This window comes from Pelodiscus sinensis, chromosome 2 (assembly GCF_049634645.1).
Source record: "Pelodiscus sinensis isolate JC-2024 chromosome 2, ASM4963464v1, whole genome shotgun sequence".
Lineage (NCBI taxonomy): Eukaryota > Metazoa > Chordata > Testudines > Trionychidae > Pelodiscus > Pelodiscus sinensis.
The window spans coordinates 81,097,591-81,118,840 of NC_134712.1; the positions used below are offsets into that span (position 1 = coordinate 81,097,591).

General features: G+C 43.8%; 1 protein-coding gene across 3 annotated transcripts in view; it reads left to right on the top strand.

Moving 5' to 3' along the window:
• Window positions 1–21,250, top strand: part of SMCHD1 (structural maintenance of chromosomes flexible hinge domain containing 1) — a 202,347-nt gene that overhangs the window by 59,920 nt on the left and 121,177 nt on the right. For all 3 annotated transcript variants that reach the window (XR_012901535.1, XM_075920926.1, XM_075920925.1), the window contains exons 20-23: window positions 4,284–4,428; window positions 4,627–4,723; window positions 10,657–10,729; window positions 18,917–19,056. Coding sequence is in view for 2 of the 3 variants with exons in the window: in XM_075920926.1 (XP_075777041.1) it covers window positions 4,284–4,428; window positions 4,627–4,723; window positions 10,657–10,729; window positions 18,917–19,056 (455 nt within the window). In the remaining variant the exon portion in view is untranslated. The remainder of the gene's footprint in view (window positions 1–4,283; window positions 4,429–4,626; window positions 4,724–10,656; window positions 10,730–18,916; window positions 19,057–21,250) is intronic.

The window sequence follows — 21,250 nt, forward strand, 5'->3', positions numbered from 1 at the left end:
AAATTATTTGCAGCTTCTACAGATGAAATGCTACACAACAGTAAGAACTCAAAAGCCACACTTCGCACATTAGGCATGTATACACCGCCTTTCAAACGCAGATGATACACCCCATATAACACATACAATCACTACAGATATGGGCAATACAACTGACCACAGAGAACCTATGAAGACACTAGGCCAAGACAACGACCTCAGTGGAGGCGCCCTAATCAGGGCTGCCCACCAACTGCTCAGTCCTCCAAGCAACAAATTTGAAGATGTGGTCGAGGGTCTGCAATACCTCCCTCACGATCTAGCAACAACGCAACATGGCCATCTTTTTACCCACCGTTAACGGCCGTTCCTTCCACAATGGGAATCTATAACATCGGACCGCTGGGTTCTAGACATAGGCTACACCATCCCATTTACCACTACCCCACCTACCCTTCCCCCTACCCCATCCCTTTTCAGGGACCCCTCTCTCAAGACTCTACTAAAACAAGAGATCGATCGACTCCTTTCAATTGGAGCCATAGAAAGAGTACCAGTAGAGTTTCACGGGAAAGGATTTTACTCGACTATTTCTTGATCAAGAAAAAAACAGGGCTGGGGGCCCATATTAGACCTCCGCAAACTGAACAGGTTTCTCAGGAAACAACGTTTCAAAATGGTCACACTTACAACAATCATTCCTGCACTAGATCAAGGGGACTGGTTCGCAGCCCTCGACCTGCAAGATGCGTATTTCCATGTAACTATCCATCCTGCCCACAGATGCTATCTACGCTTTACGCTCGGCCCAGAACATTTCCAATACAATGTTCCCCCCTTCGGCCTCTCGTCAGCTCTGAGAGTATTTTCAAAGGTACTAGCAGTTGTCGCTGCGTATCTCAGGCGACAAAATGTCATCATATTCCACTACCTAGACGACTGCCTTTTAAAGAGCTCGACACAGGACGAAACCGCCTCCATGATAAGTACGACTACATCCCCCCTCAATTGTCTAGGTCTTCTAGTCAACGAAAACAAATCAACATTGCACCCAGTTCAAGATATAGAGCTTATTGGTGCATGCCTGGACTCAATCACAGTTCGTGCATACCTACCTCGACAACATTTCATAACTACGCAAAAAATTATAAGTGCGATGTTTACAACTCCTACCACTACAGTACTTACTTGTCTCCGACTAATAGGACACATGGCTTGGCTTCCACCACCTACGTAGTCCACCACGCTCATCTGCATTTTCGATGCTTCCCACTCTGGATATCAACTATGTACATACCATCACGACACACCCTCAACAAGATGGTGACTATTCCACCAAACGTTCTTGCATCCTTACGATGGTGGACAGTACCGAACAACCTCCTGGTAGGCGTTCCATTCCAACAAATCAAACCCACTATACAGATCACCACGGATGCTTCCCTCCTTGGCTGGGGAGCACATATGAACGATCAAGGGGTTCAGGGAAGGTGGTCCCCATCCGAGACACTACTACACATCAACCTCCTCGAACTACGGGCAGTAAGGAATGCCTGTGCACACTTCGCCTTCAACATCACCAATCAGACGGTCCGCATCCTAATGGACAACATCTGCACAATGTTCTACATAAACAGGCAGGGCAGAGCCCACTCCCGCTTCTTCTGCCCTGCCTGTTTATGTATATGCCTGTGGAACTCATGCATCATTTGGTCATCCCATCTCCTTTATGCCTTCTCTTGCCCCTCTGCCCTCCCCCCTATGTCTCTTTTAAACAAGGTCATCTACAAGGTAAGGAGGGACAAAGCATGGCTAATTCTCATAGCCCTCTCATGGCCATGAATTCTTGGTTTCCCTTCCTGACCAGGATGTTCACCAATAGTTTCCCTGCCACACACCCCAGATCTCCTCTACCAGCCCGGAATCCAGACCAGTCATCCCAACCTCCACATGCTGCATCTGAAAGCTTGGTTTCTGGATCATTTTCTGAATAAGAACTAAAGTGTTCATAACAGGTGCAACAAGTTCTGTTTCACAGTAGGGTGCAAAGCACTTGTAAAACTTATCTTCAAAAATGCAACAGATTTTCGGTAGGATGCTCAAAACATCAGGTCACCCCCTCCACATTTTCCTTACCCTTTATTCTTGAATACTTGCTGCACTGTAAGCAGGCAGGGCTTGCCATAAACTCCATCAAGGTTTACCTTGCTGCTATAACAATCTTCTATCTCAAGGTAGAGGTTACACATCCACTCACTAAGAGGTTCCTGAAAGGCCTACAAGCACTTTACCCAAAGAGCTGGAGACAGTAGTGAAGCATTTCATGCATGACTGGCCCAAGCTCTTCATGGAGAAGACAGACTCTTCTCTCCATACCTTAAAGCTGTGGTCCCCAACACGGTGCCCGCGGGCGCCATTTCTTGGCGCCCGCCAAGTGCTCAGGGCTGGCCTGGCCCCGGGCACGTGGCGCATGCGCGGTGCCGGAGCCGGCCCCGGGCACGTGGCGCACTGTGAGCGCCGGCCCCGGGGGTGCCGCGGATTCACCCCCTGCGGCCCATGGGGGAGGGGGGAGAAGAAAGCGCTAGCGCCGGCCCCAGGCGCGCGGCGCTTGGGGGAGAGCGTCGGCCCCGGGTGCGTGGTGCTGGCGGGAGGGCGCCGGCCCCGGGCGCGTGGCGCTTGGGGAGAGAGCGCCGGCCCCGGAATGCGGCGGCCCCGCCCCCCCCGGGCGCCCAGCGGGCGAACGGCCACGCCCCCTGGCGCCCGGCAACCCCAAACGGTTGGGGACCACTGCCTTAAAGGATTCCTGGGCTATCTACTCTGACAGAGACAGAAGAGAAGATACATTTCTCAGTCGCAGTATAGGTCATGGTCTCATCAGTACCCACTATTCCATCTTTATTATAAACTGCAGCGCAAGAGATCCAGTCTTCAAAAGCAGAAGCAGTCAGCCACCCAATCCATGACCTCTCAGTCTCTTGTTAGCGATTCTGACAGGTATGTGAAGGGTCCAAACAATTGTTTCTCGCAACATCAACAAATAGCTACGAGTGCTCCTTTGCTGTGCAAGAGGGACAGGAAATTTTCAGTTGGGAGAATTACTTCTGACAGACAAGTCTTGGGGATTATTTCAAAGGCATGCATCATTCAGGTCATGACCATCCCACATTCTAACTCATCCGTGTTCAAGGACTCTTGTCATGAGAATCTACTGTGCCAGGAAGTAGGCCATCTGCTATGCCTAGGAGCCATAGAACCAATCCCGGCACAACTCAGGAGCAAGAGATTTTACTCTAGTTATTTCCATGTACCAAAAGCGAAGGCAGGTTAGAGTCCTATTCTGGATTTAGAGACATTAAGCAAATGTGTGAAGGTACAGAAGTTCTAGATGATGATGATGCTAGCCACCATTATTCCAGCTCTAAAAGAAGGAAATGGGTTTTTGGCCTTCTACCTCAAGTTACTTATTGCTACATTACAACATGACCATGGCACAGGAGGTTCCTAGAATTGACATTCAGGCAGGACCATTAGTAGTACTGGTTACATTTGAGAGGCTGAATGTGCAGTTCTGAGTCTGTCCTGAGGAAACATTCCATGGGAGAAGCCCTCATTCTTTAATGGGAGAGGACAAAGGTATGCTTTCCCCCCATTTTTCCTTATGTCCAAGGTTCTGCCGAAAATTCAACAGACAAGCTATTATTCTGAGGTAGCTCCCCAGTAGATTTTCTTCCACGTTACAGAGGTCTCTGTACTCCTTTGTAGAGCCCATGGCAGAGACTTACAGAAGTGACCAGTGATTTGACTTTTTAGCATTTTTTCTCAAAAAGGAGGCCTTCTTTGCAAAGGATTGGTGTGCTCAGCATTTTTTTTAAAAACAATCAGGCTCCATAAAGGTGCTCATTTTGAGAATTTGATAACAAAAATATTTATCCTTGCATGTAAACTAAATTTTTTTATGTAAATAGATGTCTATATAAATAGTCTTTAGTTTTTATAAACCATGTCCACTGTCCCTTTGGATTTTGTTGAGACATTTCACAGTACTCCAAAGTTGCAGACATGCTCTATATGGAGGTTCTTACACCTGTCTTATATGTTTATATTTTAAATCCATACAGACTGAAGAAGGCTTTGCACTATCTTTGCTGCCAAAAATTTACTTATCTACTTATCTGTTAGGTTGGGGACCCCCATCTCTTTGCCTACTAGGGTTGTAGCTTAGATGTCTGTACTGATGCCTCAATTAAAAGAAATATGTGTAGTTATAGATAACGTTAGCTACATTAACATATTTTCTCTTTTAGAGGGGAAACCAGAAAAATTTTCAGTGGGTCTTTTGGATCCTCCATTTCGAGTTGGAGTACCTTTTAATATTCCTTTGGACTTGCAGGATGAATTTGGTCATCCAACACAGCTGGCAACTGATATTAAGCCAATTCTTGAAGCTAGGTAATTATATATCTATATATATCCTTTTTTCTCTTTATAACTCTTTTGAACACAATTGCTCTTTAATTTTGCAGGGTGTTGAACTAAGTATTTTTAATGTGAATTAGCTAGCATTTCTTGTTGATTCTGAGCTTTTGTGTATATTGTAGGTAAGAATTAAAATGATTCTCTTTAAATTAATTTTAATTTATTTTGTAGTGGTTTGACTTTACAGTATGAAGAAATAAGTAAAGGAACAAGTTGCGTTATTAAGGGTGTCACTGCTAAAGGACATGTAAACAATTACCTGGGCAAGGTAGGCTGAATGATTTAAATTTGGAGAGTATATTAAGTGCTCACTGTTTTATCTGTCAAATGCATGCTAGTGTTCTATTGTCTTCATTCTTATTAATTGACTTGGATATAGAATGTCTTACAATAACATACCTGTTTCTTGGATTGGATTATCCTTATATGTAAATATAGTCTGTGAGGGTGCTGGGGTATCATTGATGGGGTTTCATAGATTAGAGGATGGTAGTCATGATTTCTGGAAGAATTGTTCTGAGGGAGACGTTTGAAGGAGGAGAGAGAGGACACATACTTGGTCTTTGAAAACAGGGAGTTTCACTCTTAGGGGGTTCAGTATGTGAAGGTAGAAAGCTAAAAGCAAGGGAGGAGCAGAAGGGAAATATGGTAACAGAGTTGGAAGGAATGTAGGGAGAGAAGAAAGTAGTGAGTATGGAAAAATAACAGCAGACATGTAGATTATGGCAAGATTATTGGAGGATCTAGAAGATGACCTGAGAAACTTCAGTTTGGTCTAGTAAAACAAGAAGCCACTGTAAGAACACAGCATTACAAGAATGTGATATAAGCATAGCAGTAGAAGAAAACTACTCTTGCAGTGGCTAGTTAGGATAAATTGTGAGAGAACTAGAGATGACAAAATAAATACACATGTTTTAGCTGTGCAAATGAAGAAAGGATGGTTTATGATTCTCAGAAGTGGTGACAATACCTAATGGGCCAGAATGGAGGAGAAAGGAGGAGCGAGAGGATGATAAAATACATTTCATTGTACTAATGAATCTAGGAGATAAGTTGGATAGTGTAGTTGACAGTGGTGAGAGAGAAAAGCAAAGTGCAGGAGGCATACAAGGTGGTTAGGAGGAAAACTTCACTTTATTCAAAATAGTTTGAGATGATAAAAGAGCTAGGATACTTGGCAGAGGTAGTTAGAAAGGATATTGTATGGGAGAGGCATAACTTGGGAGTAGAGAGACTATCCTGGCAATGGTTACTCTCTGTGATAGTCTCTCTAGAATGGAAGAGGAGGAGGGAACCCAGGAAAGAGAAACAGGAAATATTGAAGGACTGAGTCTGCAAGGTGGAGAAAAGCCTAGATAATAGTAATAGGGAAATAGGAGAGAGAATATTGTGGTTCAGTGTAGCACGCATCGAACAGGTAACTGTAAAGAAGAATAATCAATATTTTGGTTTAGCAGTGAGGTAGTTAGTGACATAGTTCAGTGTGATTTTAGTGGAATGGAGAGAGGGACAAAACCAGATTTTAGGGGATCAAGGAGACAGGTGGAGGATAAGAAGCAGAGCAAGAAGATGGCACACTCTAAGATTTTAAAATAACAGAAGATGGGTGCTGAAAGGAGACAAAATGACAGATGGGAATAGGTGAAGATTATTTTCAAGATACTGAAGCTGATTCTAAGAGCATGTTTGAAGGCAAAAGAAAAAGCATAGATGGAAAGTAAGAGAAGAAGGGGTCTTAGAAGGACTCAGGCATGATAACAAGACTATCTGAGTTAGGGATGTCAGTGTCAGTAACCACACGATTAACCTATAAGCCTGAGTTTATTGGTTAATCTTGTTGACTGCATGCATTCCCTCACCCCCTTGCTGCCACTGATAGAGAGGCAGCAGCATGGAGGGTGTGGGGGGCAGGCTGGAACCAATGTGTGCGGGGAGCCAGCTTTCAAGCCAACTCCCTGTGTTGGAGAGGCAGCACGTGGGGGGCAGGCAGGAGCTGGTGGGAGCCGGGAAGAGGGAGATGAGGGTGGCTGCTGTGAAGCGGCTTCTTCCCGCAAACAGAAGCTGCTCCGCATCCTATGAAGCAGCCTCAGTCTGCAGCAAGCCTGGGGAGCTCAGACCTCTCCTCCCACAGACAGAGACTGTTGCTGTGGAGCAGCCTCTTTCTGTGGAGAGCTTGGACCCCCCCCTCAGACAGGGCTGCTGCCCTGTAAAGTCTTTGCCTCCTGCCCCCTGGTGCCCAAAGAGAACTTCCAGCTGTTTTGAACAGTTGGTAGTTCCCTCTAGGTGCTGCGTGCCCCTGGCTCCGCCTGCCAGTCCATGCTGCTGCCTCTAGACTTTACGTGCTCCCCTGCCCCCAGGCTAATCAGGGTCTGTGGTTGGGGAAGCATGGGAAGTCTCCTGGCTTTGCCCCTTCTGTCCGGGGCAACCTGCAACCATTTGAAAAATTTGTGAATTGGACCCTCTTCAGAAACTATTGCCCACCACTGTCCTAGAAGACTGGAGAATATAATGCCCATCTTGAAAAGGGGAGAACCAAGAGGATTTGGGTATTAAGCCAGGTCAGCTTTACTTCGATATCTGAAAAGATAGTGGAACTAATTATTAAACAATCAGTTTGTAAGCATGTAGAGGGTCATAGGGAATAGACAAGCATGGATTTATCAAGAACAAATTGTGCCAAACCAGTCTAATCTCCTTTATCAGGATTCCTAGCCTTATGGATGACACATCATACTAAGTGATATCGTTTGGGTTTTTTGTTTTTTTTGTGTGTGGGGGGAGGTTTAGTAATTACTTTGGCTCAGTCATGCTTGACATTCTCATGCACAGACTAGGGAAATGTGGTCTAGATGAAATTGCTATAAAGTTGGTTGAAAGACTGTGCCTAGTTATCAGTGGTTGGATATCAAACTAGGAAAAGCATATTTAGCAGGGTCCCACGGGAGTCAGTCTTGTTCTGGTACTGGTAATTATTTTGATTAATGCCTTGGATAATGGCATGAAGAGTAGGCCAATAAAATTTGAAGATGACACCAACGTGGGAGGGTTTATATGCTTTTTGGAAGATTGAATTAGAATTGAAAAGGTCCTAAAACTGGTTCAAAATCAACAAGATAAATGTCAATGAAGACAAAAACTTTGGTTAGGCAAGAAGAATCAAGTGCACACATACAAAACGGGGAGAAACTAGTTGGGGCGTAGTAGTGCTGAGAAAGATCTAAGGGTATGTCTACACTACCAAGTTAATCCGAACTAACAGCCATTAGTTCGAATTAACTTTCATAGGCGCTACACAGGCAAACCGCTAGTTCAAACTTAATTCGAACTAGTGGAGCGCTTAATTCGAACTAGGTAAACCTCATTCTACGAGGACTAAAGCCTAGTTCGAATTAAGTAGTTCGAATTAAGGGCTGTGTAGCCACTTAATTTGAACTAGTGGGAGGCTAGCCCTTCCCAGCTTGCCCTGGTGGCCACTCTGGGCACAACCAGGGAAACTCGTCTGCCCCCCTCCCAGCCCCGGAGCCCTTAAAGGGTATGGTCTGGCTACGGTGCCCGTGCTAGGTGCAAGCCTGCCAGCACCCAGCCAGCAGACCCTGCACCTGGCACGGTATGAGCCAGCCATCCGCTGCCACCCAGCCCTCGCCCTCTTCCCGGGACCAGGCTGGCGGCTCCCAAGAGCCTGCCCGGGACCGCAAGAGGCGGGTGCCCACCTGGTCTAGTGCAGAGATCGTGGACCTCATCCAGGTTTGGGGGGAGGCCTCCAACGTCCATGACCTCCGCATTAGGCACAGGAAAGTGGCCGTCTAGGGCAGGATAGCTGCCAGCCTGACCACCAAAGGCCACATGCAAACCCAGGAGCAGGTTTGCATGAAAATCAAGGTGGTCCAGTAAGACCCCTGACCCTGAGCTTAGAATATAAGAACATAAGAATGGCCGTACTAGGTCAGACCAATGGTCTATCTAGCCCAGTAGCCTGTCTCCCGACAGAGGCCAACACCAGTTACCCTGGAGGGGATGGACCAAAGACAATGACCAAGCCATTTGTCTCGTGCCATCCATCTCCAGCCTTCCACAAACAGAGGCCAGGGACACCATTCCTACTCCCCCCCCCCCCCCCGGCTAATACCACTCCATGGACCCAACCTCCCTGACTTTATCTAACTTCACTTTAAACTCTGTTACAGTTCTAGCCTTCATAGCCTCCTGCGGCAAGGAGATCCACATGTTGATTATTTGCTTTGTGAAGAACTTTCTGTTGTTAGTTTGAAGCCTGCTACCCATTCCTTTCCTTTGGTGTCCTCTAGTCCTTCTGTTATGGGAACTAATGAAGAACTTTTCTTTATGCACCCTCTCTGCACCACTCATGCTTTTATAGACCTCTATTATATCCCCCCTCAGTCTCCTCTTTTCTAAGCTGAAAAGTCCCAGTCTCTTTAGCCTCTCTTCATATGAGACCTGTTCCAAACCTCTGATCATTAACTAATTCGAATTGTTAGTTTGAATTAGTGCAGTAGTGTAGACATACCCCAAGTGATATATTCAGTCACAAATTGAGTAAGTTAATGTGGTGCTTTTGCGAAAAAGTCTAATATTCTGAAAAATAGCAGTTAGATGCAGGAGAGAGTTCTCCTGCTCTGTATGGGACTGGTGAGACCTTAGCTGCAATACTATGTCCAATTCTTGGCACCACTTTAGAAAAGATGTGGACAAATTGGAGATATTCCAGAGTAGAGCAATAGAAATGTTAAAATCTGTAGTAAATCTGATCACTGAGGTAAAGTTTAAAAAAAAATGACATTTTCATTCTTTTCTCAAGAATGAACACCTGATAAAGTCTTCAGATATATGTAAGTCAGTTAAAAAAAGGATGATAAATTGTTCTGTGTATCCAATCTGCAGCATGGGAGATACAAGTTAGATGTAAATGGTAAATTTTCAGAATGGAGAGGGGTAACTAGTGGTGTTCTCCAAAGGTATTGTCCTAGGACCAATCCTATTCAACATATTCATAAATGATCTGGAAAAAGGGGTAAACAGTGAGGTGGCAAAGTCTCCAGACGATACTAAACTGCTCAAGGTAGTTAAGACCAAAGCAGACTGTGAAGAACCTCAAAAAGATCTCACCAAACTAAGTGACTGGGCAACAAAATGGCAAATGAAATTTAATGTGGATAAATGTAAAGTAATGCACATTGGGAAAACGTAACCCCCAATAAAGAGGCTGCGACTTTTCAGCTTGGAAAAGAGGAGACTAAAGGGGGATATGATAGAGGTATATAAAATCACAAGTGGTGTGGAGAAAGCGAATAAGGAAAAGTTATTTACTTGTTCCTATAATATAAGAACTAGGGCCACCAAATGAAATTAATGGGCAGCAGGTTTAAAACAAATAAAAGGAAGCTCTTCTTCACACAGCACATAGTCAATCTGTGGACCTCCTTGCCTGAGGAGGCTGTGAAGGCTAGGACTATAACAGGGTTTAAAAGAGAACTAGATAAATTCTTGGAGGTTAAGTCCATAAATGACTATAAGCCAGTATGGGTAAAGAATGGTATCCCCAGCCTCTGTTTGTCATAGGGTGGAGATGGATGGCAACGAGGTTTACAGGATTGGTTGGCAAAGGCTTTCCTTGCCGACCTATCCCCGTCTTGACTGCTGGTTTGCACCGACAAACAGCTGAGCCGGCATAGCGCGGTGGCCATTTTTATTCTAATAAAGTGGGGGATATTTAAATCCCCACTTCATTGACTCTGTCGCCAGAGGCATGTAGTCTAGACATAACCTGAAATGTTAACTGAGTAAACTGGGCATTGGTTGGTCCAGTGAGCCTGGCCAGGCTGGAACAGACTCCTGCTTGTGGCATGAGTATGAGGCTATTCCAGTCCAGCCAGGCACCAGTTAACTGGTTATTGATAAACATCACCCAGTAAGATAACAGGTTAAACAGTTGCCCATTTACATCCCTACTGGGTTCATGGGGTTGATATGCAGCTACAAGAATAGAGATATTTGGAGGCAGTAACATCAAAAAACTGATAATCTAGTCTGCAACTTAATACAGAAAATTCGTTTAAACCTTTGAAATTTCACAAAAATATGAATGAAAGTCCAAAATATGTATTTGTAGGATATGAAAATATATGTAAACAAGTCTGATCTGTTTGTTCATGTTAATCCTTACAATGTTCTTTTCGATAGAATTTCAATCTGAAGGTTATTCTTCCTGGTTTGAAAGAAGACTCTCAAATCTTGAAAATAAGATTGCTGCCTGGTAAGTATTTTGAAATATTTGTGATTACATGTTGAAAAATATCATAACGTGTTTTTTGAATTGTACTTCCACCCAAGAAGACACGATACCTAATGAGATGTAGAAAAATATTTATTTCTATGTAATGTCTCTATTACCCTCCATATTATATCAGTCCAGGTAGCAGGCTTTGTCTCTTATTACCAGCAAGTGAAGCCTGGAAACTAAACTTTATGATGCTTCCTCTATATGGAAAACATTGGCTTCGCATTCCTACTTCTAACTTTTCTTATCGTGGTTGGAAATCACCTGTCTGACTGAAATGCGTTTTGTTTTATTTTAATCTTTTTCTTATCACATTTTTTTCTAACTCAGCACAATTATTTAGCATTTTTATTTCCTCTTAATCCTCTGGAGCTTTCAGCTGCCCTCCGGTCTACCTTTTTTGCTCCCTTTTTAGGCAGGTCACTGAACACATTTCAAACTTTTCATTCAGTTTCTTACTGACCCAGACTCTGAAATCTTAGCTGGGGGTTTTATGGATATAGCATCTCAAATTCAAAGTGTGCATCCTGTAGTAGTTGCTGACTTTTAGCATCATGCATTCCTTCCTCTTAAAGACTAAGTGGCATAAGTAGTACTCCATCATATTTCCAAATCCTTTTGTGGATGCACTGGACTGAATGAATATGTGGAATTTTTTGGCATGAACAGTAATGAGTTTCTCAGAAACATTGTAGGTGAGGTAACTTTTTTATTCTTTAAGTTGATGCAGCCTTATATTCAATATACAGGCAGTCCCCGGGTTACGTACAAGATAGGGACTGTAGGTTTGTTCTTAAGTTGAATCTGTATGTAAGTCGGAACCAGCGTCCAGATTCAGCCGCTGCTGAAACTGACCGCCAGTTCTGACTTACATACAGAATCAACTTAAGAACCCCAAGCGTCCCCAAGTCAGCTGCTGCTGAAACTGATCAGCAGCTGATTCCAGGAAGCCTGGGGCAGAGCAACTCTGCATCGGGCTTCCTGTAGTCAGCGCTGGTCAGTTTCAGCAGCGGCTAAATCAGGACGCCTGGGGCAGAGCAGCTGGGGTGCTGCTGGGTTGCTCCAGTAGCGCCGCTCCTCGGCACTACTGGACCAACCCAGCAGCACCCCATCTGCTCTGCCCCAGGCGTCCTGATTCAGCCGCTGCTGAAACTGACCAGCAGCGGCTGAATCAGGACCAGAGCAGCTGGGGTGCTGCTGGGTTGGACCAGTAGCGCCCAGAGCGGCGCTGCGGGACCAACCGGCAGCACCCTAGCTGCTTTGCCACAGGCGTCTGGAGAAAAGCCTAGTCTGCTGGGCGGGGGGGGGGAGGGGGGAGCGTACTAGCTGCACCCCTCCCACCCCAGCAGACCAGGAAGACACGGGCGGCGGACCGAGACGCACCGCGGTCCCGCCGCCTGGGTCCTCCGCGGCTTTGCTCCCGGTCTCCCTGGTCTGCTGGAGACCAGCAGACCAGGGAGACGGGGAGCAAAGCCTCTGAGGACGCCGGCAGTGGGACAGCCCAGGTGCGCCTGGGGTGCCCCGCTGCCCAGGCCCCCCCCTCGGCTGAGGTGTCCTTGCATTCAATGTGTTTGCATGTGATCCTCCTGCCCCACACCACTGGAATACAAGCAATAAAGAGGCTGTTGTTCAGAAATAATGTGAGTTTTTTTTTAAATTGAATACTGCAGGGACAGAAAAGGACTCCGTAGTGACAACCTCATGTGGTGGGGTGCCGAAATCAGAAATACGAGGATGGCAGCCTTTTGTTTCACAACACCTTGGAGGTTGAGTGTGAGGATGCCCTTAAGGTCCCTCACCATGTCCTCGGGTCCCTAGGGAGGAGGATACGGACCTGCATAAGTAGGGATATTAGTTCTGCAAAGGGTGGGAGGGAGCCTCTCCAGATACACATCTTGGAAGACCACATCACAGATGTCAGGATCAACAAGACATTCTCTTAGTACTTCACTTGCAGTTCCCCGCATGTTCTCCTTTCCTAACGCTCTGCTCTCATCTCCTCCAGTAGCATATTCCTCCACTCATTTGTGAGCACTCCCTGTCCAAGTGGGCAGATAGCATTTGCTCTTTTAACGTGTCTTCCCTTGTCCATTTTTGCCTCCAGATTTGTGTGAGACAGACAGCTAGTGGAGCCAAAGGAGTACACAGAAAACTCCCTACTATTTCCACTGTAACAAAAAGTTACAAGGGCACACATTACAGGAGATACATTGTGGAGCCTAAAACCTAATTTGTTAACATAAAGCAGAGGTCTCTCTAAAGACAGTGGAGATGTGTTCTGTGCAAGGCCAAAGTTATACTTTAAAGCAGCCACTGTACACAGATACACAACAGAGTTCTCAAAGGAACATCTGGACTTGCACGGTTTTGAGGCAAGCATTGTAAGGGACCTGCCAGGGCACAATCCTTTGGGCGGGAGAGGGGACAAGCAGCAGCTCCCACGGCTTCCCTCCTTTTGTCCACTGCACCTCACTTCCCGGGCAGAAGGCAGGAAGAGGGTGCCAGAGGCTGAAGCCATGCTTCACTGGAGATGGAGATGGATAAATGGATGTTAACAGTGGGGGCAACAGCTGTTAGGTTTCCCTCCTTCAACCAGGCTTCCATGCGAGATATCGGTCTTCTCTGAATCAGAGTGCTAGGGAGCTGATACTGACTGGATGTGGCCATAAATCTAGGCCTTATGCTTCAATGATCCCAGACCGCTTACTGGTAGCTGGGCGTAGGAAAGTAAAATACCATGGAGGACGGAATAAGGTAGGCCTTCCCAGAAACCATGTGAGAAGGATCAAAGAGTTCCTCCGAGGGCTTCATGAAGATTTGCAGGGAGGATTCCCCTTCCATCTCCAGATACGTTAACAAGCTGTTCAACCCCTCCCCCTCTCCACATTGTGTAGGCACAAAGCTTGCCGCACATCACCCCCAATTACCTTAACCAGCTTGTAGCAAGTAAAAATGCAATTCCTAGGATCTGTGCTCGACTGTGAAATGTTCTGGGAGGAGGAGATTGTCTTGAAGGTAATAAAAAGTTCTTGGCTCTTGCTAGTTGCCTCCTGAACATTCTCCACCACCACTATGCTGTCCTCCATGCTGCTCTGAGGATTTTCTTTGGAAGATTCCACAGTCTGGGTTCTGAAACTGGTCAGGTCCACCCCAAGATCAAATGCAGCCGCTTGTAAAAGCGGCATGTTTGTGGTAATGCTCAGGAATGTCTGTTTGCCTCCTTTGCCTTTTAGTAAGACTTCCTCAGCTCCTTTATTTTCACTCTGCACTGCTGGGTGACCCTGGCATATTCTTTCTTCACCATGGACTTTGCAATCTTTGCATAGATATCTGAATTTCATTTGCTAGTTTGGAGCTCGGTGACAGAGGATTCCTCTCTATGGGTGTGTCTAGACTACAGGGTTTTGCTGACAAAAGTGGACTTTTGTTGACAAAACTATATCTGCGTCTACACTGCCGCCGAGTTCTGTTGACAGAATGCAGCAGTTTTGTTGACAGCGGTAAACCTCATTATACGACCAATAACGCCTTTTTTTGACAGAGTTATGTCAAATAGAATTGGTCCCAGTACAGACTTTACCATTTATTTCTACCTTTTTGTCTTTTATGTTTTAACCAGTTATCAATCCATAAGAGGCCTTTCCCTCTGATCCCATTACCGATTACTTTGGTTAAGAGCCTTCAGTGAAGGACCTTTTCAAAGGCTTTTTGGACATCTAAGTACACTGTATCAACTGGATTTCCCCCTTGTCCACATGCTTTTTGACTCCGTCAAAGAATTCTAGTAGATTAGTGAGGCATGATTTCCCTTTACAAAAACCATGTTGACTTTTCTCCAAATTTTGTTCATCGATGTGTCTGACAATTCTAACAATTCTGTTGTTTACTAGTTTTAACCAGTTTGCCCAGTACTGAAGTCAGACTTACCAGTCTGTAATTGCCAGGATAACCTCTAGTGCCCTTTTTAAAAATTTGTCACATTAGCTATATTCCCATCATTTGGTTCAGAAGCTGATTTTAAGGATAAATTAGAAACCATAGTTGTTAGTTCCACAATTTCACATTTGAGTTCTTTCAGAACTTCAGGGTGAATATCATCTGGTCCTGTTGACTTGTTAATGTTAAGCGTATCAACTTGTTCCAAAACCTCCTTTGACATTTAAATTTAGGACAGTTCCTCAGATTTTTTTCACCTAAAAAGAATGGCACTGGTTTGAGAATCTCCTTAACATCTTCAACCCTAAAGACTGATTAAAATAATTAATTTTGACCTTATTGTGCCTGAGTGCTCTCAGAGCATCTTGATCGTCCAGTGGCCCCATTGGTTGTTTAGCATGCTTCCTGCTTCTGATGTACTTTTAAAAAAATGTGCTATTACTTCTTGAATTTTTAGGTAGGTGTTCTTCAGATTCTTTTTTTGCTCTTCCTAGCTGCATTTTTACACTTCACTTGACACAATTTATGCTCCTTTCTATTTTCTTCATTAGGATTTAACTTTCACTTTTTAAACAATCCATTTTTATATCACTGCTTCTTTTACTTGGTTGTTAAGGCATGGTGGCATTATTTTGGTTCTCTTGCTATGTTGTTTAATATGGGGTATACATTTAAGCCGATCCTCTATTATGGTGTTTTTGAAAAGTTTCGGTGCAGCTTGAAGGGATTTTACTTTTGGCAATTTTTAAATTTCTGTTTAACCTCATTTTTGTGTCATTCCCCTTTCTGAAATTTAAATACCACAGTGTTGGGCTGCTGTGGGGTTTTTTTTCTCCACCACAGGGATGTTACATTTAATTATATTATGGTCACTGTTTCCTAGCAGTCCAGCTATAGTCACCTCTTGGACCAGATCCTGTGCTCCACTTAGGACTAAATCAAGAATTGCCTCTTCTCTTGTGGGTTCCAGGCCACCTGTTCCAAGATGTAGTCACTTAAGGTGTCAAGAAACTTTATCTCTGTATCCCATCCTGAGGTGATGTGTACACAGTCAATATGGGGTTAGTTTAAATTCCCCATTATTATTGACTTTTTTTATTCATGTAATCTCTCTAATCTCTATTTAGCATTTCATAGTCATTATCACTGTCCTGTGGTTGGTAATATATCCCTATTGCTAAATTCATATTATTAGAGCATGGAATTATAATCCATAAAGATTCTATAGAACAGTTTGATTCATTTAAGATTTTTGTTTATTTGATTCTATGCTTTCTTTCACGTATATTGCCAATCCACCACTAGCACAACCTTGTATTTATACCCTGGTATTACTGAGTTTCGTATATTATCCTGATTCCACCAAGTTTCTGTGATGCCTATTATATCAGTATTCTCCTTAAATACAAGACACTCTAGTTCATCCATCTTATTATTTAGACTTCTAACACTTGTTTATAACCACTTTAAAAGCTTGTCACTATTTAGCTGTCTGCCATTTGCCCGATGTAATTGAATGGGAATCTTTCATTTGACTGTTTCTCATCTGATCTTACCCATATCTTATCTTCCATCCTCTCCTCTTTGCTAGGACATAGAGAATCTCTATTAATAGAGATCCTCCCCTAAGGGATATCTCAGTCCAATCTATGTGCTCCTTTGCACGTCTGCTTCCCCGCAGCCCTTACTTTAAAAAAACGCTTTACAACCTTTTTAATTTTAAATGCTGGCAATCTGGTTCTATTTTGGTTTAGGTGAAGCCCATCCTTCCTGTATAGGCTCCCCAGTTCCTAATAAATCTAAACCCCTCCTCCCTATACCACTGTCTCATCCATGCATTGAAACCCTGTGCTTTTACCTCTCTGTCTAGCCCTGCTTTTGGAACTGGAAGCATTTCAAAGAATGCTATCATTGAGGTCCTGGATTTGAGTCTCTTTCCAGCAGTCTAAATTTGGTCTTCAGGACATCTCTCCTATTTTTTCCTTATGTCATTAGTACCTACATATACCATGATCACTGGCTCCTCCCGAGCATAAACATAAGTCTCTCGAGATGTCTCAAGAGATCTGCACCAGGCAGGCAAGTCACCATGCGGTTCTCCCTGTCATCACAAACATATGTTTCTAATGATTGACTCCCCCGTTACTAACACCTGTCTTTTCTTAATAAGTGGAGATCCCTCCCCTGGAGAGGTATCCTCAGTGCAAGAGGATACCACAACATCATCTAAAAGGTCCCAACTATGGGATGGTTTCTCTCTGCTCCATTTGGATGTTTTCCTTCACTGAGCTTTTCACCCTTATCAACAATACAGAGACTCTCTGTAAGGGATAGATCAGCAAACTCTGGGTAAAGCTTTTTATATCTGTTTTAAATTTAAGTCATCTTCAAAAGTTGTCATTGTCTTTCTCTCTCCAAAATAGTATCACTTAATAGGCCTTTCCTCACTTGATGATAAAAATTTAGATTTAGATACTTGGGTTGGAAATGTATAGTTCTTAGCTCAGGTGAGAAATCATAACTGATTACTTGGTTCCCTTTCCCTTTTTACATTTTTTTCTAAATGAATGGATCTTTCATTCAGGGTTTAATATTCTGAGTAATCATAGGGTAGCAATTAATGTAAACAACTAATAAACAAAAACAGAGATTCTTTGCAAAATGTTTCTGAAAATTGACCAAAATTATTTACTCTCTTATTTAGTCTAGAAAGACTTTGAAATATGCCACTGGTTGTAAACCTAATAACTTGCAGTTTTCTTTAAGGATACAACATTAACTTTCAGAATTATAATTGACAACATAGACATTTTTTTACCTTTTTAAAGTAGAAAGTCTATTTCAAGAGATCTCACTCTGCCCTCCACATAACATGATTTTCTGTTTTTATTTATTTTCTCTGTGTATGGATTGTAAAGGTGGTATATTACATGATTTGATTACCTTTTAAGCATGATTGATTACATTTATTTGTGCTTATCTGCACCAGTAGTGAGCAGGGGTGGTACACGTCTGGCTCTGTCAATCTGTAAACTGCGATACCCACACGAGGAAGTGAGGAGACAGATTGACAGAGCCAGACGTGTACCCAGAAGCCTCCTGCTACGGGACAAGCCCAAGAAAGAAACCAACAGAACACCACTGGCCATCACCTACAGTCCCCAGTTAAAACCTCTCCAACGCATCATTAGTGATCTCCAACCCATCCTGGACAATGATCCCTCGCTTTCACAGGCCTTGGGAGGTAGGCCGGTCCTTGCCCACAGACAACCCGCCAACCTTAAGCATATTCTCACCAGCAACTACACACCGCACCATAATAACTCGAACTCAGGAACCAATCCTTGCAACAAACCTCGGTGCCAACTCTGCCCACATATATACACCAGCAACACCATCACAGGACCTAACCAGATCAGCCATACTGTCACTGGTACATTCTCCTGCACATCCACCAACGTAATATATGCCATCATGTGCCAACAATGCCCCACTGCTATATACATCGGCCAAACAGGACAGTCCCTACGTAAAAGAATCAATGGACACAAATCTGATATTAGGAATGGCAACATACAAAAACCTGTAGGGGAACACTTCAATCTTCCTGGACACACAATTGCAGATCTAAAAGTAGCCATCCTGCAGCAAAAAAACTTCAGGACCAGACTTCAAAGAGAAACTCCTGAGCTACAGTTCATCTTTAAGTTTGACACAATCAACTCTGGATTAAACAAAGACTGTGAATGGCTTGCTAACTACAAAAGCAGCTTCTGCTCTCTTGGAATTCACACCTCCAGATCAGCTGCTAGAAGTGGGCCTCATCCTCCTTGATTGGATCTACCTGGTCATCTCCAGCATGATCCTGGAATGCATATTTATTCCTGCCTCTGGAAATTTCCACTATATGCATCTGACGAAGTGGGTCTTTGCCCACGAAAGCTTATGCTCCTACACTTCAGTTAGTCTATAAGGTGCCACAGGACTCCTCGTCGCTTATTCAGGAGATAGTAAACAATGTGTATGCAAGGACAGAACTCCCTGCTTATTTCAATACTAACATTCTAAGGAAAGATTAACGAATGTGAATTGTGCTAGACTGTTTGTTGCCAGAGTTACCCTGGCAGTTTGTTTGTCAATTATGTTAGTTGTACAGAGGAACTAGAGTACAATACCTTGTAAAATTCTGAAGTGTAAACTCTACTATAAAATTGTGTGTTTTTACAGGCCCTCCTCATCAATTGAAAGTGAAACCTGATTCTGAAATTCTGAAGATTGAAAATGGGACATCTTTCCCCTTTCAGGTTGAAGTGTTGGATGAAGCAGAAAATATAACTGCACAACCAAAACTCATAGTTCATTGTAAGGTAGGCTACATTCTTTGCATACTAGTGCAGGCTTCTGCTGTGACACTTGCTTTCATAAAAAAGTATGGAATGGGCCTATTTTGTTTCATCAAGCAAATGTAATATATTAGTAATAGTCCAGACATTTTGATATTTTATTGTAATTGCAACTTCAATGCCACCTCTACCATATAGCTCTTTACTAAGAGTATAGTCCTTTACTAAGAGTATGTCTATACTATGAAATGAGAAGTCAACCTCACTATGTTGGACCTAATTTTATAAAGTTGAAGGTGCATGTCATGTGATCAATGGAGTGTGTCCCTACTGCCACAGCCACAGCTAATATCGGCTCTTACAGGGCTGCACTGTAGGTAGCCATTCCATAGTTCCTAATGCCCATTTGAATTCTGGGTTAGGTTCCCAGAAACCTTGTTTGCAGGTGGTTCTTGGTATACATTGTCAGCGTCCCATGATGCACTTACCTCCTTCCTCTTTCCCTTCTTGAAAGCAATGGCAAACAATTATTTTTTGGACTTTTTCCCCTGGTTATCTGAGCAGACACCATAGCACAGCAAGCATGGACCCCACCTGGTTACACACTGCTGTGACAACCTTTGCAAACACCTCACATGTTATTCTGTAGTTTGTCCAGTGCCTGTCCACAAGATGCCTGCTCAAGGAAGAATGTGAAGAGGCTATCCACACAGTCCCTACATTAATCCATTGTTATCATATGTTGGCAGTGGTTGGGTATGTTGATATGGTTCAGTGCTGATTCTGGACCAGGAAACCACATATTGGTGGGACCACATAGATTTATGCAGCTATGGGATGATAACCAATGGCTGCAAAACCTTCACAAGCCTACAGCCACTTTCATGAAACCTTGTTAATTGCTTTCTCCTACTCTGAAATGAGACCTGCTCTGACACTTGTTTCTCAACTGGTCAGTCAGGAATCAGTTCAGAGTGGGTAAATCTACAGTGGGGGCTGCTGTGATCCATGTAGTCAGGGCAATCAATACCCTTCTGCTAGGAAGGATAGTGTCTCTGGGAAATGTGCAGGATATAGAAGATGGGTTTGTCACAATGGGGTTCCTTAGCTGTGGTGCGGTGATAGATCTCTTTCTTCATACCAGACCACCTTGTCAAAAAGTACAGAAACCAAAAAGGGTTATTTCTCGATTGTGTAGCGAGCACCAGCAGATCACAAGAGCTGTTTCACTGACATCAGTGTGTGATAGTTAGGAAATATGCATGATGCATACATGTTTAGGAACTTAGATCTCTTCAGAAAGTTGCAAGGTGGCACTTTCTTTTCCAATGGGGAAAATTACCATTAAAAGATAGTGAAATCCTTAGAGACCCAGCCTACCCCTTGATCATGAAGTCAAATAGTGGCAGTGTTGACAGCAGGAAGGAGCAGCTTAACTATAGGCTGAGCAAGTGTAGAATGGTGGTACCATGTGTGTTTGACCATTAAAAAGAATAATGGTGCAGTTTCCTGATTAGGTTAGACCTCAGTGAAAGCCTTATTCCCATTGTTGTTACTGCTTGCTTTGTGCTGCATAATAGCTTTGAAAGTAAGCGGGGAAAGTTTCTGGCAGAGTGAACGATGGAGGCATATCGCCTGGCAGTCAATTTTGAGCAGCCAGACACCAGAGCAATAAGATCACATTGAGGTTCACTGCACATCAGAGATACTTTAAAAAACAACTTTAATGAATGGCCAGACATTAATGTGGCAGTTGTGCATTGCTCATTACCAAGCTGCCCACCATTGCCCTGTAAACTCCCTCTTCCCACTACCACCATTATCCTAGTTGGGAAGGTGAATAAACATCATACTGTTCTGAAATAATGCATTTTTATTTAGGCAACACAGTGAACTCAGAAAACACTTTATAGAAAAGCAGTTGTGAGCATTACAAGGGGCTAATAACATGGGGGAGGGGCACAAGGGTGCATGTCTTATTACAAATGTCCTTTGTAACTACTAAAGCTGTGGGAATAACATCCTTCTGCTCCATGAGCCAATCCTCAGCATTGAGTGAATGGCTTCCCAGGTCACTCCCTATCTCTCCCCTTTGCCTCCTCCCACGCTGCATTTTAGGACTTCTGAGGGAGGAGGACGTGTTTTATCAATGGATGCAAGGGGGCTCTGTGCTCTAGCTGGTTTTCCTGCACCTCTGCCAGGTGCTTCATCAGGTCTG